We start from the raw sequence: 11,755 nt of genomic DNA on the forward strand, positions 1-11,755 counted from the left end.
CTCAAACATATGATTTGATTAGATCAGATGTTATTGTTATACAAGATTAGTCACTCTATCTATGCATCACTTATCTTTCTTGAAGTGTTCATTATGGGATTGTCGACGAAGGATAACCTTGCAAATTCTCATTAATAAATATTTTATAAATTGCATTAAAATCACTCATTCCTTCAAATATTAAAATTTTTGTTTTCTATTTTTTTACGTTGAATCATTTGATCGTAATTCTTACATACATTCCAACTGGAAACTATATTTGATAATAGTGGATAAAAAATGCTTACTTTTTCTTTGTTTTCCAAAATGTTTATAAATTATTCTTTTTTTAGTGTACAAATGAAAGATGATTTGTCTCTAGACTCTACCACATATGAAAGATGTCGTGGTTATCAATTTCGTTTTCATAGATGTATCTTACAAAAATCTGATTTGGGCTAAAATTGTGCATTACCCTATCAATCATTTGCAAACCCAAATATTTTGAATCCAATATAATTCGTGAAAATACTACGAGGCAGAAGAGCCGACATTTGGATCGAAAATTTTAATTTTGGTGTTGGCCCGAAACTCACCACATTCTTTAATTTCATAAAATCAGATTATAGAGGTTAGTATTCGACGTCTATGTCTTACCAAAAAAAAAGGTATTCCACGTCTATGAAAAAGACCTTGTTTCACCAAAAAAAAAAAAATACGTTAACAGAGAATTAATATTTCCAAAATATACATTTAAAAATCGGTTCTTTTTTATAAGGTTTTGACGTTCTAAATTGGAAAAGAAAATGATACTCTCGTAATTGTATAAGAGTTTTTTAAAATTGACAAGTGTGATTTTTGGCACAACGATGGCAAGTTTAACAGTAAAATACAAAGAATGTCAAAGATTTAAAACAATTGTGCTATCGGTGGCTAACTTGTGCATAGGTACTTGATCATCTATATTATTCAAGGGAACGGAACAAAGAACAAAAGCAAGTCATGACTTTCTCAAGAATTTATACACCAGCAACTAAAAAAATGACAATTCATTCCCTTGGTGGAGACAGAAAAAACAAAACCCAAAGAAATAAAACAAAAGATTGTCCACAGAGACTTGCTCTCTCTCTCTCTCCAGACTCCAGAGTGTCCTTATTTGCTTCGTTTCTTAGAGGCTTGTTTGTTGATGATCTCAGGCGCAGGAGCCGGTTGTTCTTGTAGAGGATCTTCAGGTAAAACGGTGTGAAAAAACTTTTTCGATGATCCAACTTGATTGCAGATTAACTTGAGCATTTTTTTCCCTCTCATCCATTTCAACAATAGCTTCATGTGCGTTTTGCTGTTCAGTCCACTTACCCCAGCTTCCTATTGCAACACAATCACCAAAATACTGAGTTAGTTTATCACTATGATCACCAAAATTTCAATTAACTCATATTCGTAGCAACTTACACAGCTGAGTCAAACCACACTAAAAACAAACAAACAGTGAACAAGTATATGAACTTAAACCACTGATCTAAAGAGCTTATACTCCAGAACATTGATATAAACCCCAGCTTCATTTTGTTATTGTAACATAAATCACCAATATTGAGTTTATTATCACTATGATCAAAACATTTCAATACCTAAAGTTCTTAAAACCCCTTAGCAAAGACGAGTCAAATCACAATGCACAAGCAAATAAACTTATACCATTGATCTAACCTAAAGAATTTATGGTCCGGAAGATACAGAGAATTAAACATTAGTAGGAGAAACTAAGGATCTCAGATCAAGATCACGGCGACTAATTACCATTTCAGATCAATTTGTGGGGGTTTAGGAAGATTCAGACGAATATAAATACAGAGACGAGGGAATTAAACCTGAGCACGGAGCCAAGTGTTGGGAACGGAAAGAGGACCATGTCGCTTGAAGAGATCGTAGAGTGAATTGGAGATGGCGTAAGCTTCTTGGATCGGAACCTTAGGGTTTATCTTACGGACGTTTACAGCTCGTTCTCTCGACATGTATCTCACCAACAAAGAGTTATAACTCATCTCATTATCGAAAACAGCCGACGCTCTGCAGAGCTTCCTCAGTCCTCCTCCACCGCCGGCGAACCACATCTCTTCTTCTTCCTCGCCGTCACTCTCACTCTCTCTCTTTTTCTATTTCGTTTGGCCGGAGTTAAGTTAGGTCTCTCGCGTCGCCTTTGATTTGTCCCTACAAAAGTCTATTGGGCCAGATTCGGCCCATTTGGAGAAAAATAATCTGTTAATTACCCGCCGATAATTATCTCAAGAAGGCCGAAATTAGTTAATTACCCACATTACAATTGGTTTGTTCAGTGAAAGTTATTCTTAGAGAGATGATAAAATAGTGTAACCAGATCCAGAGATTCAAGAACACATTTATACAAAACAAACAATATCTCCCTGAATTAAGTCAGAGGTATTAATTAATAATTACAAAAAAGCCTTAAGATGAGGCATACGATATACTAGACTTTCTCTGTTTGACCTGTACTCAATGCTGATTCACACAAATAAAAAGACTCAGCAATGTAGAGATGGGTGATAAAAAAAAGGAGTGTGAATCATCATATCCTCTCTACACAGTACACACTTATATATACACTTTAAAACTTTAATATCGAAGATGGTCAAGTTAGATGTTAAACATCATATACGGGGAGCCGCTCTTCGATGGTTATACGGCAGAAGGGACATTTTTTACACTTGTCTGAGCAGTTCCTGCAACAAACATGGCAGTAAAAACATAAGCAGACATCATCAGAGAGCTCTCAAAAAAAATGTTAAGAGTTATATATCACAGTCTGCAATTGCACTTGGAAAAGCTTATACTTTAAATTCAGTTATTTTCTGTGAAGAAGGCGTAAAATCTAATTGTATAGGATACCTGCAGAGAACACGGTGTCTACATGGAAGTAGTACCACACTGATTTCTCTTTCAAAACAAACCCTACACAGCACTTTCTCCTGTAACAGAGGGAGCATCGAAATATAAAAATTTAGTCCAACGAATAAGCAACATCGAAAGAGAAACAATTGTGAAAGCTAAACCCCTTTAGATTATCAGAAGCAGAGGAAGAGAGCATTACATTTTGCAGTCTCTCATATTCCTGCTGACTGAATTTTGTGATTTCTGTTTGTTCCCCAAGTGCTGCTTGAAGTCTCCACACCTGACATGGAATTAAATTAAAGTGAAGGTATTATTGAGACCAGAGGACGAAAGACTTAATTAAAAATGAACTAGGTATATCTTTGGTAGTAAGGGAAAAAGTGAAAATACCTCCTCAGCAAGCTCTTTCTTTGGCATTTTCTTGACTATTTCAGGCGGATGGCCACAAAAGGTATTGTAACTGCACCACATATTTTCATGAAATCTTCAACAGGTCAGATATAACCATTTACGTTGGACCACATAGAAGCTAAATTGTACTAACTACTAACCCAGAGTCCTGATCAAAGTATAGTCGAGCTTGCTCCTCCCGGCTTCCTTCATCAATTGACCACCAACCTAGTAGTCTGAGCGAGTACGTAGAGGATCAAATGTTAGGCATCAACTTGATGTTTGTTAGTAATTCAGTGACAACATAAAATTTATTATTGGTGGTTTTGTTAGCCTCCATAACTTTTGTGCAATAAAAACAGACAAAGGAAGTAGCTAAACATATTTATCACCTGGATCCATGGTGCAAGAAACCTAAGCAATCGTGGGCTCTGGATGAAAATCTAAAATATAATCCTGAATCATCTTCGTCGCGCAGCAATAGAACGGCCTTCTCTATTAACTTAGAAGCAGCAAATAGAACACTAACGCCTTGCAACAGAAAAAGTGGGGAAAACAGGACAGGGACTGGTATATGCGTAGCAGCTTCAGGAGTCCCCTGAAAGTTCAAACCACAAGCTTTTTAGTAATGTCCAAACACAAGAACTGTAGGATCGACAGAAATGTTGTGTACCTCTAGATGCATGCAAAGTACCACTTGAAATACAATGAGGGGAATTTTCATTATATGACCACCAATGTCTTGCAGGCCACAAGTTGTATCTTGGTGCCTATCGTCTTCTGGAAAAACCCCAAAGCCACTGTTCCAGTCAAGATATCGAATAGTGGTAGAAGATGACCCGGTTTCTCTGTCACTTGAGCTTCTATGAATTACTGGGTTAGACCATTTTGTACAAACAAGAAAAGCAAAGCACTCCGCAATTCTGCAGACAAAAACGTGCACATTGATTACAATCATGATCAATTCCACCAATAGCATTAAGAAATTATATATGTAACCGAAAAAGGCAAAGACATACCCAAAATTAATGAATAGATCCCACCAGCCAAGAGCAGCTACGTCACCTGATTCGAATAAAATAATAAGGAATTAATGGACATCTTTTATATAAGATAGGATTTAGATAGGTGAATATCCACATCGTTAGTGAGCCAGCTGAAGTTAAATATGTCAGTGGCTGTGCATACGAAAGGGAACTCCACATAAAGGACGTTTAGTATTTTAAGGAACAAATAAAAACACATGGTGTTCAATCCCTAAAAGCTTGACTTGTTCCACCAGTCATCCCATTTCATATAAACAGTTACAATGACTCATCCTGCAGGATTTATAGGTTTTCATTTCTGGAGAAATTGTCTAATCTAAATGGTCACTAAACAGACAAAGCCCATGTTAGGTAGATCATTTGAGCCAAAAAAATCAGAAACTATTACAATGGCAGATTAGTACCAGACAGCTTTAGGAGGGTAAAGACTGTAGCAGCCAGAAAGAACACCATGGAAATCGCAACCCAGAAATGCTGCAGACAACAAAAAGAAACATCTGAAAAGTTTATTTGAAGTAGCTTCGTACCCTCCAACAGAGATCAGAAATTTCTTCCAGCCTAACTGTATAAGCTAAAATTACAGAAATTGACCAAAAGGAGAACTTCTCTCAATCCATGACTTGAGAATCAGACTTCAAAGTCTTGTTATTAGAAGAAAAGAGAATGGTAGCATTTGTATATTACTGATAACTCACACATAGAAACTAAATGCAACTTAAGCAAGTAAAGAAATAAGTGATATTGTCTTAAGCTGCTGAACCAATTACTTTTAACAACAGCTTAGACCTTAATGAAAAAATGTAGTATGACTTACAGGAAGAGCTTCCCATATTGCTTCATCATTCACGCTCTCTTCATCTCCAGGCATCAGTGCCCGACACATTCTGAAGATAAAACGTGTGGTATATTAAGAACTTCATATAGAAATGGCAGATTTAATAATTCCAAGAAATTTTCCAACTAAGGGAAACAGTAAAGTTTACAATAAAGGTCTATTTAAGTTGTTAATCCACATCATTGGTACTAGCTTCATATGCCCGATAATATCTCACTAACCTCAGTAGCTTCACTTCTCAACCAAAGGATGTATTACAAATGCAATCACAAATCATGTATAACAAAGCTGAATTAGCCTTGAAAAACCATTCTAATCGTTGTTACTAGTCTGTTCTACAACCCATAACCTCTATCCTACAATATTATCCGAAAACTGAAACAAAATCGCTCATGTGAACCAAATTGTTATGTGTTCACAAAAAGAAAGAACAAATGGTTTTGAGAAGCAATTGAGATAAAAACCGGTATTACATATCTTATCACAATACCTGGCATTGTCCACAAGTATTATTACTTCAAACGCCAATAAAGGGAGAAATACAATCTTCAAGCTCACAGCTGGCAGCGAACGAGCTACATCTCAAATAGAATAACATAAAACACAGTAAACAGGGAGGAACTAAAAGTAAGGTATCAGACATCAAGAAAACACTACAGAAGCTTATAAAGTACTTTGTGACGCTATTCAATATAATCATTAATTCAAAAACCAAAACTCCAAACGAGAAGCTTTGAGAGTCAACATTTGCTTCACCGCATGAGTATAAACATAAATGATTTTGTTCCTTGTCAAGATATTAAACTACAAGAGTCATTAAATATCATATAAGCTATAAGTTGTATACCATGTGCAGTCTCGAGGTATACACAGAGGAGCAATTCGAAAGCTATAAGCAACGGTGTTGCTACAATAGCATGACACGGAGCCCACTGTACACCCAAAAAAAAAAAACAAATCATTACAAGCCAAGAGCTATGCGTTTACTGAAAATCACAACACTGGGCTTTGAATAATATTGTAGTTATAGAAGTAAGGGACATACATGACGGTTACGAGGAGCAATTGGAGCAGGAAGAGAGAATCTGCCCCGTGCAACAACAGCATGGAAAGCCCACAGAGGTAGACACACAACCCTACATCCCCAAATCAACGGAACAGATAAATTTGTTATGTATTAACCGATTCAACACCAAGAAATGGATAACACACCAAAAATAACCCCCAAAAGTTAGATTCAAGAAAGCTAAAAGAATCAGAAATTCCCAACGACTCAGTTTAGATTGACATCAAATCCGTCTGCAGTCCTCACACAAAACCGTAAACTCTTATGTTTCTTCATACAAAACATAGTACTACATGGTACATGAACACGTGACACGAGAGAGGCTTCCCTGTCTCATAGTACCAGAGAATGAGATAAAGAGATGTACTTTTTAATGTCTTGTATACAAAAACAAAACGAGTTTCCGAAAGAGGAATATTCCTATTTAAATGAGAAAGGAATGGAGGATACTGGCGGCGAATCAAGACTTTCTCAGACTTGTAAATCAAATTTTCAATTAATCAATCTCACACATGCGAGCAAAACCTCGGGGTTTACAGTACTTAGCAGATTAAAAAAAAAAAACGCAACTTGTCTTCGAGTTTTCGAAAAATCCCCCAAGCTCTAAATCCAAATCCTCAAATCTTAATTTTATACGACGCAATAAGCTAACAACGATTCAACGAATAAGAAGAATTTTTCGATTCCAAACAATTGAGTCTTCAGAGCGTCCCACAGATAGGAAAAAAAGAGAGAGAGAGAGAGGAGAGAAACTAACCACCAGGAGTAAGTAAGGGTGTGGTCGAGCTTGAGGACCAAAGCGAGCGTGAAAGACAAGAGAAAGATGTGAGCCACCAAGGCTTGTACGGACTTGAACACTCTCCCACAGTTCATCGTTCTTTTCTGTTTCTCTCTTTACGGAATTAGGATTTCTCGCTTTACCTCCATACTCTCTCTCTCTCTCAGCTCTCTTTCTCTTTTGACTAGAGGAGACGATTTGGTTGGAGAAGACGCCAAGTTGATCAATGAATACACCAAAATATGTTTTCGATTCCACAGTGCTTCTTCTCCTTCACTTTTCCCCTCTTTCCTTAATTTCTCTCTTATTTTATTTTTGTTTCCTCTTTTTTTTTTTATCTTCTTAACAAAAAAACACATAATGCTTTATTTCTTTATTACTTTCTTTTTTCTCGAAGTCAGATTTTGGAAAATTTATTGTTGGTAATGTAGTATCAAAACTCTAATTGTATAATTAGGGGTTAATTGTTCCATTAATTTTTCACAACGCCCACTTATTAAATAAAAAAGCTGCAGGAAATTAATTGTCAGATCGGTCCATTAAGTATTAAATGTGTGCACTGTTTCGATTCTAACGTTAGTTCGTGAAACTGACGTGGAGCGCGCTTCAGCTCTGGCGTGTACCCCAAAGCTAGGAGAGAGGCTTTAAGCGCATTGGACAAATCACATCGACATATACATCACAGCTTGCATTGCAACAACAAAGCTTTTTTGTATACAAGTCACACACTCATATTCTATGCATTTTTTTAAATCAGATATTTTAACAAGCCATAGCGACAAGTAGCAGTTTTGAAACACCAAAGCGACTGCCTCAGACATTACGAGTTGTTGAACGCTTTGCTTTTCACCTTGATTCGGAACTTGGGAAACGGACGAGCTGATGGCTCAGCCTCTGTTTCAACCTTAACCAATACGGCACCATTGCTTGGCTCTTCTACTTTTTTAGCCTCCGCGACGACACTCTCTTCTACTTTTTTAGCCTCCGCGACGACACTCTCTATCTTCTTCTCCTTAGCTGGATCCGAAGTGCTGCTCACAAGCTTTGCCATTTCTTTCTCCTTCCGTTTCTTCTCTTTCTTTAACCGTTTCTTTTCTTGGTAAACCGGGTCTTCTCTCTTCCTCTTCTTCTCTTTCTTTTCCTTGTCTTTCTTCTTATCCTTTTCTTTACCAACAGATAGTGTTTGAAGGCTCGCGTATTTCTGCTGCGCCTCGTTTTCCATACTATTATCTACTGGTATGAAGCTAGGCGCTGCGATTTGGATGTTATTATCTGCCTTCTGGCTTGTCGAAGTTTTCCCAGACTCAGCAGTGCATTGCAACTCTTTCCCAATTGTATCACCTTCGCTTACAAATTTTACACTGCCGATACTTGCGGTCATGCGAGATCCAACATCGTGACACGAATTTACTTCCTCCACGTGATTCTGATTGCTTATGCTCACAGCATCCGTTGAGATTCTCTGTGGAGCGTCCACTGAAGCTGAACTAGTTTGTCCCCGGTCTATATCATGGCGTACCACAATCCCTTGAGATCTTTCTATGGATCGTGCTGATCCCTCGGCTCTGCTGGTCGCACCAGATGGTCTGACTTTGATCCGTATAACAGACTTCTTGACCTCGTGACTAACAGCAGACACAGACGCCACATCAGGTTCTTTTTGACGTTCCTTTATTGGAGGGTTTGGGTTTACTTCCCTATTAGCTAATTCTTCTCTTGGGGCTTCGCCATCCAATGGAAATTCATTAACAATGGGATTTTCATGTAAAGGTTGGTTTTGACTTTCCATGTGAGGTTCAAGATGCTGAGCCTCATACGCAGCAACAGGTTCTGGAAACCTCAGTTCAGAAACAATAGGCATGAACATTTCCTGTGATCTCGCTGGAACACCAAAAGGAACAACATCCAGCGATTTTCCTTTGGCATCTCCAAGTGCCAAAAGTGATGGCCCCCCTGCTTCTGCTCCCGGGACCGAAAATACATTCTTCGGCTCAATGCAGGCCTCCACATCAACAAGCTGCAAAGGTTTCTCTTTGGGCACTCCAAACAACGTTGGGGGTCTGAAAATGAGATAGCGGTAAGTATATTCTGTTCAGAATGTCAAAAACTTCGGTGAAAGCAGAAGAAGACCAATATATAATTCTCTTTAGGCTCAAAAATGAAGACACTTGAATTTCAAACAAAATTCACGAAAGGGAATAAAGTAATGTACCCAAACACGATGCATCAGCTAGAAAACAGCTTAAGGAAAATAGTAAATTATGTACTACGACTCAAGACTTACTTTTGTGCTACCCACAGGAAACCATAATGAATAAAGAAACAAATGCACGGCATGAGAAGAGTACTTGTGAAAATAATCTGGCAGACAATAAATGTAAAAGTCACAGACCTTCCAGCGAAGATTTGGAAAATGCAGAACAAGTAGTGACGAAGAAATTCATTGTTGAATACTACATGGCTCTTGAATAGATGAAGCAAATCCAGAAGACTAACAGTGTCGACGCAATCGTCGGAGTCATATCCAACTGCTATTTGACATAACCGCATCGTATGTACACACAATTTAACCTGCCCTGTAATCAAGGGCCAAATATATAAAAAGAAATAAATGAACTCTACCAGAAACAGAAAGCTGCTATGTCCCAGCAAGAGAATGTAACCAACCTCTCAAAGATGATTCTTCTACCACATATTTTTTAAACAACAAAAGGGCAGAACTTATCCCTTTGGATTGGTACTCGATGTCAAGAAGTGCCCTACTTGCTTCTACACGAACTTGCAATATTGTATCCGAGTTTCGGAAAGGTTCAATAAGTTTACAGATGTGTTCCTGAAGTCAATTAATTGAAAGCTTCTGATGCTGTCAGCGTTATAAGGAGCAATTGGAGAAAAAATAAGGAAACAACTTACGAAACTGATGGAATCAGAAAGCTTGAGAGCAGTCTGTGCCAACGTTCTGATGCAGCTAATTGTCAAGATGCCATTGTAGCTTGGCATCAACCTAGTACATTTATCTCCAACAAGCTTTCAATACTGTTAAAACATATAAAATCATAAACATCAAACACGAGGTTACCTGTCAAACTGCAAGAGTCTGTCAATGCGCTTCAGAAGAGGGGCTAAAAACGTTAAACTCTGCCAGGGAAACAAAGAAACATAAAGTGTTCAGCAATAAAACATGTATCAACGCTGGTATACTGAAGCTCTAAATTCACATCTTTGCATATGAACTAAATAAGAATAAAACACAGCTCCACTTTTTTTCTGTAACCACCTTCATCCTCCAACAAACATTTTCATTTTTTTCATAAAAGCATGAGATGTCGATAAAGATATTTACAGCTAATATAACAGATGAGCTAAGTACTAAATCTTGTTTTGTCAAGTACGATTTTTTTTTTTGTTGATAAAATTTTGAAGGGGTTTTTCTACCCATCACAACGTCAGCAGGAAAAGACCAAAATAAAAATTAGCTAATAAATCGTAGAGTAGCGTTAACATGATAACAATCACAGACCTGTTGACAGAATTCGAGATCACCAACTGACTGAACAAGCACAGCAAGCCAGAATACATCAGAATACGGATTCCCACTGTTGTCATTGTACTATAAAATAAAGGATAAATGGCGAAATCAATAAAGATGATAATATGGACTGAAAACAAGCATAAACCTAATGTTTCATAGATGATAGAAATCACTGCAGCGCAATAAAGACTAGCAGCTTTTATAAGAAGGCTATCAGTAAGCTACGAAAGCTTCACAAAATTTACCCTCATTAGTACATGATAAAATACTATGAAGATGTATACCTTTAGAAGCTGTAAGATAAATTCAACAGCTTCTCGAGGGCTTTTCCCCTCAGCTCCCCTAACTCTTGCAATGGCATGTGGAATGGCCTAAGACAAAGCAAATAACAATGAATTTGGATAAAACAGTCAGGAATGTCGCATGCTACTACTACTGCAACAAGAATGATAGATATGACACAGGAGATCCAATCCAACTGTTCCTACGGAGACGTTCTATAACAAAGTTCAAAGTTCAAGAGAAAAAATAGATTCAACCTAACAATAACCAAAAAAGCCACGAGTGAAACAGAAGAGCTGACTGTTACAAACCATAGTATCAGAGGAATAACTACGGGAAAACCCAGAGGTAAGCAGGCTAGGAAGAGAAACAATAAAACACACCCTCTCTGCAGAACGAAAATTTCCTAAAGAACTGAACACGAAAGGAGCTTTGGGATATTTGCGAACTTATGCTTGGCTCAACATTCATTTGTTTTCTATTCCACCATGACATAGTAATTAGTTGCCTAATTTTTTTCAGGAGAAACCCAATTTATATACTAAGCAGAGCAGTAACAGTTTACTGTCATATCGAAAGGACATGTTATAGCATCTCCTACTAACAGCTGAGATCAATTCGTGACACTATATCAAGCTCATACCCTACCTTAAATCATTACCTCAAGCACAAAATATTCTGGGAAATCACGGAAGTCATTCGGCCTGAAAGGAGAACATCAGTTTTATGAGAAATCTCCCGCTGGTTACCAAAGAGATGTACAAATATTAAAAGGCACCAATCTCACTTGGGGAGTCCAATCTCTGCATCAAATCTTCTACTTTTATAAAACTTTATTAGATGTTGCAAACCCGCCCAGTCAGTCTCCTGTTAGAAATAGAAATGAGCTTAACTCAACATTTGCAGTAAGACTTATTTCAAAGGACACAAAAAGCAG

General features: G+C 37.5%; 3 protein-coding genes across 4 annotated transcripts in view; all 3 read right to left on the reverse strand.

Annotated features, from left to right (window-relative positions):
- Positions 914-2,170, reverse strand: LOC104713016. The gene is made up of 2 exons (XM_010430046.2): positions 1,851-2,170; positions 914-1,344 (listed from the first exon to the last, which is right to left on the reverse strand). The coding sequence occupies exons 1-2, from the start codon at positions 2,091-2,093 to the stop codon at positions 1,132-1,134; spliced, it is 456 nt and encodes a 151-aa protein (XP_010428348.1). The 5' UTR covers positions 2,094-2,170; the 3' UTR covers positions 914-1,131.
- Positions 2,530-7,312, reverse strand: LOC104713018. 2 transcript variants are annotated; one of them, XM_010430047.2, is made up of 14 exons: positions 6,984-7,312; positions 6,206-6,296; positions 6,008-6,092; positions 5,651-5,741; positions 5,140-5,209; positions 4,730-4,799; positions 4,299-4,344; positions 3,953-4,202; positions 3,672-3,877; positions 3,441-3,515; positions 3,280-3,349; positions 3,089-3,169; positions 2,887-2,966; positions 2,530-2,720 (listed from the first exon to the last, which is right to left on the reverse strand). In XM_010430047.2, the coding sequence occupies exons 1-14, from the start codon at positions 7,097-7,099 to the stop codon at positions 2,642-2,644; spliced, it is 1,410 nt and encodes a 469-aa protein (XP_010428349.1). In that variant the 5' UTR covers positions 7,100-7,312; the 3' UTR covers positions 2,530-2,641. The 2 variants fall into 2 exon arrangements, with proteins under 2 accessions (XP_010428349.1, XP_010428350.1); XM_010430048.2 differs by having other exon boundaries at positions 5,651-5,735; positions 6,984-7,311.
- The window catches only part of LOC104713019 (transcription initiation factor TFIID subunit 2), a 10,515-nt gene continuing 6,404 nt past the window's right edge, over positions 7,645-11,755 (reverse strand). Inside the window, exons 18-25 of the mRNA XM_010430049.1 lie at positions 11,480-11,522; positions 10,821-10,907; positions 10,525-10,614; positions 10,084-10,142; positions 9,918-10,008; positions 9,672-9,837; positions 9,397-9,580; positions 7,645-9,064 (exon numbers count right to left, since the gene is read on the reverse strand). Of these exons, the coding sequence (XP_010428351.1) occupies positions 7,825-9,064; positions 9,397-9,580; positions 9,672-9,837; positions 9,918-10,008; positions 10,084-10,142; positions 10,525-10,614; positions 10,821-10,907; positions 11,480-11,522 (1,960 nt within the window). The 3' untranslated portion in view covers positions 7,645-7,824. The remainder of the gene's footprint in view (positions 9,065-9,396; positions 9,581-9,671; positions 9,838-9,917; positions 10,009-10,083; positions 10,143-10,524; positions 10,615-10,820; positions 10,908-11,479; positions 11,523-11,755) is intronic.

The sequence above is a fragment of the Camelina sativa genome, chromosome 9 (genome assembly GCF_000633955.1).
Source record: "Camelina sativa cultivar DH55 chromosome 9, Cs, whole genome shotgun sequence".
Classification (NCBI taxonomy): domain Eukaryota; kingdom Viridiplantae; phylum Streptophyta; class Magnoliopsida; order Brassicales; family Brassicaceae; genus Camelina; species Camelina sativa.